Consider the following 9,759-nt stretch of genomic DNA (forward strand, 5'->3'; position numbering starts at 1 on the left):
TGAAGTGATTTTAGGAGTTTTAGTTTGACGTAAGTAATGCTTTGCCACCACTTTGTGGCATCTGTAGGCAATTACAAACCTTTTTGAGGGTGTCAATTAATTTGTACCTTCAGTCCACGAATACCGGGGATTCACTGTAATGGCTTGACTTGCTTGAAATTTAGTGGGGACTCAAGTTTACTACCTTACTAGCTTTTTGCCACAGTGACTTGTGACTTGCCTGAGACTTGAAGGTTTAGACTTCTGACTTGCACATATGTGACCTCCTCCCACCTCTGTTGTTTTTTACGTCAGGCCACCAACTCCGAAGACAGGGAGGCGGTCAACTTGAAGAAGCTGGTCAAGGGCCACGCCTACTCCGTCACGGGCTTGGATGAGGTGAGAGAGCGTCACGGTGGCGGTGTGTCTCTCTGTCCGATCTGACCACGATCCACCGTGTCCCTTAGGTGGTCTTCTGTGGAAACCTGACCAAGCTGGTCCGCATCAGAAACCCGTGGGGGCAGGTAGAGTGGACCGGCGCTTGGAGCGACAAGTGAGACACACACACCTCTCGTGTTGGAAAACGTGATGCCACGTGTAAACATGCAAAGCCTCACGCCCAACTGAGAGTCTGGGAATGGGGGAGTTCAAGGGCTCTGTATTACGTAATATGATTATGTATCCCTTCCCATGGGCTCACCACCTGTGGGAGGGGCCATCAGGGTCCTTGGCGATCTGATCTCCGGCTACAGAAGCTGGCTCTAGGGACGTGGAATGTCACATCTCTAGCAGGGAAGGAGCCCGAGCTAGTGTGTGAGGTCGAGAAGTTCCGACAAGATAGAGTCGGACTCGCCTCCACACACAGCTTGGGCTCTGGTACCAGTCCTCTCGAGAGGGGTTGGACTCAATGGGGTGGGACTTCAATGCTCACGTGGGGAATGACAGTGAGACCTGGAAGGGCGTGATTGGGAGGAACGGGCCCCCGATCAGAACCCGAGCGGTGTTCTGTTATTGGACTTCTGTGCTCATCACGGATTGTCCATAACGAACACCATGTTCAAGCATAAGGGTGTCCACACGTGCACTTGCCACCGGGACATCCTAGGTCGCAGTTCGATGATCGACTTTCTGGTCGTGTCATCGGACTTGCGGCCGCATGTCTTGGACACTCGGGTGAAGAGAGGGGCGGAGCTGTCAACTGATCACCACCTGGTGGTGAGTTGGCGCCGATGGTGTGGGAAGATGCCGGTCCGACGTGGCAGGCCCAAACGTATAGTGAAGGTCTGCTGGGAATCCCCTGTCAGAAGGAGTTTCAACTACCACCACCGACAGAACTTTGCTCATGTTCTGGGGGATGATGTGGTTCTGTTGGCTTCATCAAGCCGTGATCTCCAACTCTCACTGGAGCAGTTTGCAGCCGAGTGTGAAGCGGCTGGGATGAGAACCAGCATCTCCAAATCTGAGACCATGGTCCTCTGTCGGAAAAGGGTGGCGTGCCCTCTCCGAGTCGGGGATGAGATCTTGCCCCAAGTGGAGGAGTTCAAGTATCTTGGGGTCTTGTTCACGAGTGAGAGAAGACTGGAATCGGAGATCGACAGGCGGATGGGTGCAACGTCCGCAGTGATGCAGACTTTTTATTGGTCCGTTGTGGTATAGAAGGAGCTAAGCTGAAAGGCGAAGCTCTATATTTACCGGTCGACCTACGTTCCTACGCTCACCTATGGTCACGAGCTGTGGGTCGAAAGAACAAGATCCCGGCCCGGATACAAGCGGCCGAAATGAGTTTCCTCTGCAGGGTGTCCGGGCTCTCCCTTAGAGATAGGGTGAGAAGCTCGGTCATCCGGATGGGGCTCAGAGTCGAGCCGCTGCTCCTCCGCATTGAGAGGAGCCAGATGAGTTGGCTCGGAGGATCTGAGTCGGATACCTCCCGGACGCCTCCCTGGTCAGGTGTTCCGGGCACATCCCACCGGGAGGAGACCCCAGGGCCGACCCAGGACACGCTGGAGAGACTACGTCTTTCGGCTGGCCTGGGAATGCCTCGGGATCCCCCCAGAAGAGCTGGATGAAGTGGCTTGGGAGAGGGAAGTCTGGGCGTCCCTGCTAAAGCTACTGCCCCCACGACCCGACCTCAGATAAGCGGTAGAAAATGGATGGATGGATGGATTATGTAAGCAGAACTTCCAAAGTTTTCCCTGCTGGTGGATTCCATTCCATTCCATTTTTCCGTACAGTTCTCGAGAATGGGACAGCGTGGACCCTGACGTCCGCGCTCGGCTACAAAACCGCAGCGAGGACGGTGAATTCTGGTGAGTCCGCTTCTGTTTGCTGCCATGAAATGCGGTCGTTTCTCATGGCCCCGCCCCCGCCACAGGTTGTCCTTCAGCGACTTCCTGCGTGAGTTCAGTTTGAAAATCTGTAACCTGACAGCCGACGCCCTCCAGAACAGCCAGATGACGACATGGAGCTCATCGCTGTATCCCGGCGAGTGGAGACGGGGCAGCACGGCCGGAGGCTGCCGGAACAATCCTGGTAGGAAAAGGCTCGGGGAGTGCGGGGGTTCAAAAACCGACCTTGACTTTTGACCGCTCCTGTCCAGCGACCTTTTGGCTAAATCCGCAGTTCAAGTTGCTGCTGCGGCACCCCGACGCGCCCGGCACTTCGGATTGCAGCTTCCTTGTGTCGCTCATGCAGAAAGACCACAGGAAGAAGCGGCGGGAAGGCAAAAACATGGAGACCATCGGCTTCGCCGTCTACGAGGATGGTGTTCTCCCGCAAAGCTCCCGTGCGTACTTCCTGCTCTGTCATCTCATTGATTCCTCTATTTGCAGGTTCCCGACGAGGTATGAGCTTCCAATCGGGTTCTTTACCTTCAAGGCAGAATGGTGGTGGTAACCGATTTCCGTCTCAGGCTAAAGGGCAGACGGGGGTCCACTTGAAGCAGAACTTCTTCCAGACGCACGCTATTAGCGCTCGCTCCGAATGCTTCATCAAGTCGAGGGAGGTCAGCAGGCGTCTGCGTCTCCCGGCCGGCGAGTACGTCATCGTGCCGTCCACCTTTAAGCCGCACAAGGAGGCCGACTTCATCCTGCGGGTTTTCTCCGAGAAGGCCGCCGACTCCGAGTGAGTAACGCTTTGTCGCGCCCTCGCAAACGTGGCCGCTCGCTCACATGAAGTCTTTGCGTGTCAGGGAGCTGGATGACGACGTGGTGGCGGAGCTTCCGATCGAGGTGAGGAGAGCGCAGCGGCGGGCCGTGCATTTGGTATCTGGGCGTGCAATGGGGATTTACCAACTCAAACCACCTCTTAATATCACCAGTATCACGTTGCAATTATGGAAACGCAATATAACGGTGCCACGCACATCATCTGGAGCAGTTCAGAATCAGTATTTCCCTGATAACGTGACAAAAACATGTCACAGATGCTAATTATTAAATATATAATTGGAAACAGATGTGTTTTGTTAGTCGAACTTGGCTGCAACAAGCTTTGCTCTGACCATCCAATCAGAAGACAGAAAATGTCTGATGTCTTTGTCCCTCTAAAGGCCTTGGGCAGATTCATTTGACATAGCAAAACGTAAAGGCTGAAACCTGACTGGACAAAAAAATCCATCATCCACATCCATACTTATTGTTGAGGCAAGCAGAGAAGGCCTTGTTGGTCCACCAGTGGGAGAACTCAACACTCGTCGGTTCCTCGTGGCGCTGCCATCTCAGCATCAAGGCTTTTCTTGTCCTTGCAGAACTATTTGGACGAGAGTCAGATTGACGCCGGCTTCAAGAGTCTCTTCCGACAGCTGGCTGGTCCGGTAAGCGCATATGCTCCTTCTTGCTTCAGCTTCCTGTCTGACCTTTGACCTTACCGTTGTCTCGTGTGTCCCTGCGCCGTGGAGGACATGGAGATCAGCATCAACGAGCTGCAGACCATCCTGAACCGCATCATCGGCGAGCGTAAGTACATTATCGACGCTCCTTCGGCTCACGCGCATGGACCTAAACATGGTTTCCGTGGCAACAGAAAAAGACCTCAAGACGGACGGCTTCACCAAAGAGGCGTGTCGCAGCATGATCAACCTCATGGACGTATCCTTGCCGCCATCTTTGCTCGGGGACGCTGCCGTCTCCTTTTGAGTTTTGAGGCCGAGTCATGTGGCTCGAGTCCCCGAGTTCTGCTGCTTTCCTCAACGTCGTCGCAGTCGGACGGCAGTGGCAAGCTGGGCTTGGTCGAGTTCAACGTGCTGTGGGAGAAGATTCAACGCTACATGGTAAATGTTCTCACACACGCACGCACGCACGGCTCACTGTGGAATCAAAAGCACTCTCCTGCTCATGGACAGACCATATTCAGGAACTATGACCTGGACAAGTCGGGAAGCATGAGCTCCTACGAGATGAGGAAGGCGCTGGAGTCCGCAGGTGTGATGCCTGGCCGCGCGTTAGTCGTCACGCGCGCGCTAACTTTTGCCTCCTCGCGGCAGGCTTCAAGCTGACCAATCACCTGTTCCAGCTCATCATCCTGCGATACGCCGAGGAAGACATGGCCGTCGACTTTGACAACTTCGTCACATGTCTCGTCCGCCTGGAGTCCACGTTCAGTGAGTGTTGTCCGTGACTCCGCCCCCCCCGCCGCCATCCCGCACTGACCTCGCTGCGCTCGTTGCTTCGACAGAAACATTCAAGATCATGGACACGGACGCAGACGGCGTCATCGCACTCAACGTCTCCCAGGTAACAGGAAATGTGCTAACCGCTCGCTCACTTCCTGTTGCTCACGTGTCGCCGCTTCCTGTTTCCTGCAGTGGCTCTCCCTCACCGTGTTCGCCTAGACCCCAGCAGGCAGCCTACCCGGTGCCTTCAGATGCCGTGACGTCATCAATTCAGGATGAAGCCTAAAAGCACCATAACCTTTGACGGTGAACTTTATTTGACCTTTTCTAAACTTAAGACTGTTCAGTTGGTCAATATATCAGTACTTTTTGCACAAATTGCTGTTCTCTAACAAGGAGCTGAACAACAAAAATTCACAATGTGTTTGATTCATGGAACTTTCCAAGCATATACACTCCTATGCCTTTCTGTGACTCTTCCAGTTGCAACCTGCTGATGACTTCTGTGTGACACTTGAAATGGCAAGGTACTGTTGATGAATTGTTAGGGGGTGTTTGGGACTTATGATGTCAAAATGTTACCAGCGTAACATCAAGCTTTGTTAAAATACATATTTTAATTGAACCAGGAAATGTATTAACACATGTTGTGATGTTGCCGGCAAGTTGTGCAAAAAGGACTGAATCATTGAACAGTTGGACATGTGAATTAAAATGTTCAGTAAAGGTCAAATGAAGTTCACCGGGGTTTAAAGATCATAATGTATTTTAGGTTCGTCCTGAAAATTTCCCCTTTAAAAGCCCAACAGCCCTAATTTTTCTCAAGTGGTGTATATTGTTAACAACAAATTAATTTTAAAATCAGAAGTCATGGAAAATTATGGTATGTAAATATTTAAGTGTAAAACGACTGTTCCATTTTAGTTAAGAGGGTATTTCGTGTAAAAAAAAATGAAGAGTACAGAAAAAGTGCAATTTTGGTAAAAGAAAAGAACCAACCCATTGATACAGAAACATGAAGTCGACACATTTTCATTTCGTGGGCCACATAAAGTGATGCGGCAGGCATATGTGGGCCCCAGTCCTTGAGTTTGACACCTGTTAGTTTAGCGTTTTGTAACCTCACCGCCATCTCGTGCGGACCCGCGTGGGGTTCCCATATTCACCTTTTTGCACATTTGCGTTATTGTGCGTCAAGCCAAGCCCGAGACGAACAGAGTAGTTGCAGGCGTGAGGTGTAGACACGGCTTCCAGCTATGCTTCCTGTGCCAAACTGCTCGCCATTTTTGGGAGCACCAAGTATAACCGTGACAGTGATGACATGCATGTGTAGCTTTTTTTTATGGTGGAACAAAAAACACTTTTGTCACTCTGAAGAAGAACATCCTGTTTACACGCATTATGAAAGCCGATCAATGTCACAGAGTGTGTCGTAATAAATAACTTTGATGAACATTAGAAAGAAAACAGTTGAACTCAATCACATTTGTTGACGTTAATCAGTTGTTAACTTACAAATGAATTACGAGGAGGAGGAACGGAACGGACCGGAATGCGAGTTTGACCTTTGGGAGAAGGAAAGATGGCTCAGGCGTCGCTGTTGTTGTGCTCCATCCTGCTCCGTCCTCTGCAGGACCTCCTCGTGGTTGGCCTTCTCCTCGGTGTGTAGTCCATCGCTGGTCGGTGATCAGCGACAGGGCGAAGACGCGCATGCCGCAGTGGCGAGCCACGATCACCTCGTAGACCGTGCTCAAGGGAGGCGTCACTCCAGCCGGACTCAAGTGGGACTTTTGACTTGCTTGTCTAATAACTTGACTCTTAAAGACTTGCTTGAGATTTAGTAAGGACTCGACTTGCCACTCACGCGACTTACTCCCACCTCTGGCGAGCACTAGCAAGGGCAACTCACGCCAAACTTGGGTTGCGCGAGGCACACTTAACCTCTGCGCCAGATGCTTCACGAATTGCGCGCGCTCCGTTTCCTACCGATTGTCGTTGGGTTGTTCCCAGCGAAGCCCGGAATGGTAAGTCCCCAAATGATAAGTCTGGATAAATGCACACACAACATAAAAACAAACAGTCCTATGAATAGCAGCAAGCCATTGTTTGTGTTATCCAAGGACATTCCCAAGCAGGTCACTGATGGTGTAGTGGTACACTCGCCTGACTTTGGTGCGGTCAGCGTGGGTTCAGTTCCCACTCAGTGACGGTGTGAATGTGGGTGCGAATGGTTGTCCGTGTCTATATGTGCCCTGCGACTGACTAGCGACCAGTTCAGGGTGTAGTCCGCCTTTCGCCCGAAGTCTGCTGGGATAGGCTCCAGCGCCCCGCCACCCTAACCAGGATAAGCGGTGTTGAAAATGGATGGATAAGATAGTTCATGTAACTGAAAAATACACACAGACGGTAAAAGACAAAACATGAAATAATTTCCAGTGTCCTCTTCTTGCAGCTTGCCTCGTCCGTGCAGCCAGTCGCCCTGCGGGCTGTCCTCGCACTTTGCTCCCCTGACACAGTCTTTGCAAAGCTCATATTAGTTCGCCTGCAGCTGCGGGCTTGCTTTTAAGGTGCCGAGAATACGATCATCCTTGGTGCATGAACTGTTTCTCGGTAAACATCTAATAGGTTAACACCTGTTATAAAACTCTGCAATATAGCAGAACCGCGAAGCAAGAACCGTGCTTTATAGCGTAGGATTAAAGTAAATACAAACATATACAGTGAAAAATTATTTTACAAAAAGCCTCACTGCTGTAGCGTATGAGTTTAGCAAAAATCTAATTAATTGAGGAGAAAAGAATAAGCCGGAAGCGACGCCTGCGGTACTTTTATTAATTAATTAATTAATTTTAAGTTTAATTGTTGAACTCAAACTAATTTTATCTAGTAAAGGGGCACCACATCACTTTTTATGTGGATAAAATTTAGGAAAAGCGAAACCTTTTTATCAGTCTCGTAATCTAAAGGTTGCTACACGATGAAATGTTTTAGTTCTAGATGACGGAGGTTTACTTAAACTCAGAACACACAAAATAAAACCAAGAGTGGAATTTTATAGTATATTTAATGACATCTACAAGGGCTCTAGAGGGAAACACACAAAAGGGGTCGAACTAAAGAAAGAAAATAACATGAATAAATGAAATAGAACATCGTGTGTTGGACTAAAGTTGGGAACGTGAGTGTTTGCTGCCTCCAGTGTGGATGGGAGAGAGAGAGAGAGAGGACAAAGTTGAGATTTTGCTCGTAATTTCCCCAAACTTATTAGGCACTAATATTGTAGTCTGGCAAAAGTTTGCCATGTCTACTCACGACCGTAGGATCAAGCTGGGGGGTGGTGGTCTCTCTTGGGGCTCGTCTCAGGGAGCATTGAGGCAGATTTGGTTGAAGGAAAAAAAACGTAGAAAAGCAAAACAAACAAAAGAGGCAGAAGATGAAAAATGGCTGGTCGTCATGCCTCAAAAGGGGGGGGGGGGGGGGGGGGGGGAATGACCATGTCTCTTCCTGCCTTTTTTTTGTGGTTCCCTGGCAAATCCAGAGCGATCACGCTTGGCTGGAAGCGTACCTGGTACTTTTGCACCAGCTGCTCTGATCGCCTAGCGGTGGACCACGGAAAGGCTGGGAAGCCTGGTCTCCATTCCCAAGGCCCGCGGTTACTGTGTGCTCAAACCAAGAAAGGGCAGGGGGAGGGGCGGCCGAAGCCAGCCCGCGGCTGGCCAGATGCCAGCAAGACGAGGAGAAGAAAAAAAACGAGAGAGCGAGAAGGCGGGAGTTAAGACTTAAATACCCCAGAGGCAGGAGGGATTGACGACTTGGAGAAGACCACACACATTAAGTTGCATCTTGTCTACAAATTTGATAAAATGGGTTAAAAATCCATCCATCCATCCATTTTCTGAGCCGCTTCTCCTCACTAGGTTCACGGGCGTGCTGGAGCCTATCCCAGCTGTCATCGGGCAGGAGGCGGGGTACACCCTGAACTGGTTGCCAGCCAATCGCAGGGCACATCGAAACAAACAACCATTCGCACTCACAGTCATGCCTACGGGCAATTTAGAGTCTCCAATTAATGCATGTTTTTGGGATGTGGGAGGAAACCGGAGTGCCCGGAGAAAACCCACGCAGGCACGGGGAGAACATGCAAACTCCACACAGGCGGGGACGGGGATTGAACCCCACACCTCAGAACTGTGAGGCTGACGCTCTAACCAGTCGGCCACCGTGCCGCCGGGTTAAAAATCATATATTAATATAAAATAACCTCAACTTGGTACTCTCTTTATTGAGAGGTCAAGCATCTCGGGCTGACTGTTTATATTTTAGCTTTGGCAAATCAACTGCTTATGGTTCAAATCACTTTTATGCTGCTTGGAGTCAAATCAAGACAAACAATTCTCAAAACCTCGCACTTGCACTTGTACAGTTAGCACTGACACAGATATCAAGGCATACATTTAGAATATTTCTGCAGAGTTCGTGAACTATCAAAACAGACATTTATCCTTGGTTAACATCAAATGAGAGTCCCTCCGGTGCGACTTGCAGTTCCCCTCGACGTCTGCGGGTGTCCCAGCAATTGTTCCTATTCCCGGTGGCACATTTGGGGGCCTTTGATGCTTGGGAGTTCAGACTTTGAGGGTTGATGTTAATTAACGGCACTGTGATGAGCCAGGCTAGCTAGCTATCGTGTCACTAAGTTAATATTCATCGCCTCCATGCCAGCTTCGTCACTGGCACAAGACGGCAGCACGGAATGTCCCTGGAGTAAATGAGACATCCAGAGCAGCGGAAATGCCAGAGGGGAGCTGCCTGCGTGATGAAGTTACCGTCGCTGAGTCACTAATCATCGCCTGCATGGCGGCTTTGTTGGCAGATTACTATATCCCATCATGTGCGGACAACAACTGTGTGCTAACAAGAATTTTACTTGACATTGTTGGATCTATCTCACCCAACACCTATAAAAATGCACAAAAGGAATGAAGACTCTGGTTTCTTTTTCTCATGAGGAGGGCGTATGGGAGATTGTTCAGATTACAGCCTCTCATCACGCTCTAAACAATCTCTCCCGCCGCTCCTCTATTTATTTGAAATAGGGAGGTTTCTGATTTACAAGACACAACACACAAAGAGGAGGGTTTCAAGGTGAAGACATAAGACCAACACCTGCC

General features: G+C 50.1%; 1 protein-coding gene across 1 annotated transcript; it reads left to right on the forward strand.

Moving 5' to 3' along the window:
• Positions 1-233: 233 nt before the first annotated feature.
• LOC133473202 (calpain-1 catalytic subunit-like) lies at positions 234-6,041 on the forward strand (the record flags this gene model as incomplete). Its single annotated transcript, XM_061764765.1, has 16 exons — positions 234-378; positions 447-532; positions 2,211-2,285; positions 2,351-2,508; positions 2,576-2,742; positions 2,808-2,819; positions 2,888-3,099; positions 3,167-3,206; positions 3,725-3,790; positions 3,875-3,932; positions 4,000-4,064; positions 4,178-4,246; positions 4,319-4,397; positions 4,460-4,576; positions 4,651-4,709; positions 4,781-6,041. Coding segments are annotated over 16 exons (1,435 nt in total), but the record flags the coding sequence as incomplete, so codon positions are not given.
• Between the last annotated feature and the right edge of the window lie 3,718 nt (positions 6,042-9,759).

This window comes from Phyllopteryx taeniolatus, unplaced genomic scaffold (assembly GCF_024500385.1).
Source record: "Phyllopteryx taeniolatus isolate TA_2022b unplaced genomic scaffold, UOR_Ptae_1.2 contig_182, whole genome shotgun sequence".
In the NCBI taxonomy this organism is placed as follows: Eukaryota; Metazoa; Chordata; class Actinopteri; order Syngnathiformes; family Syngnathidae; genus Phyllopteryx; species Phyllopteryx taeniolatus.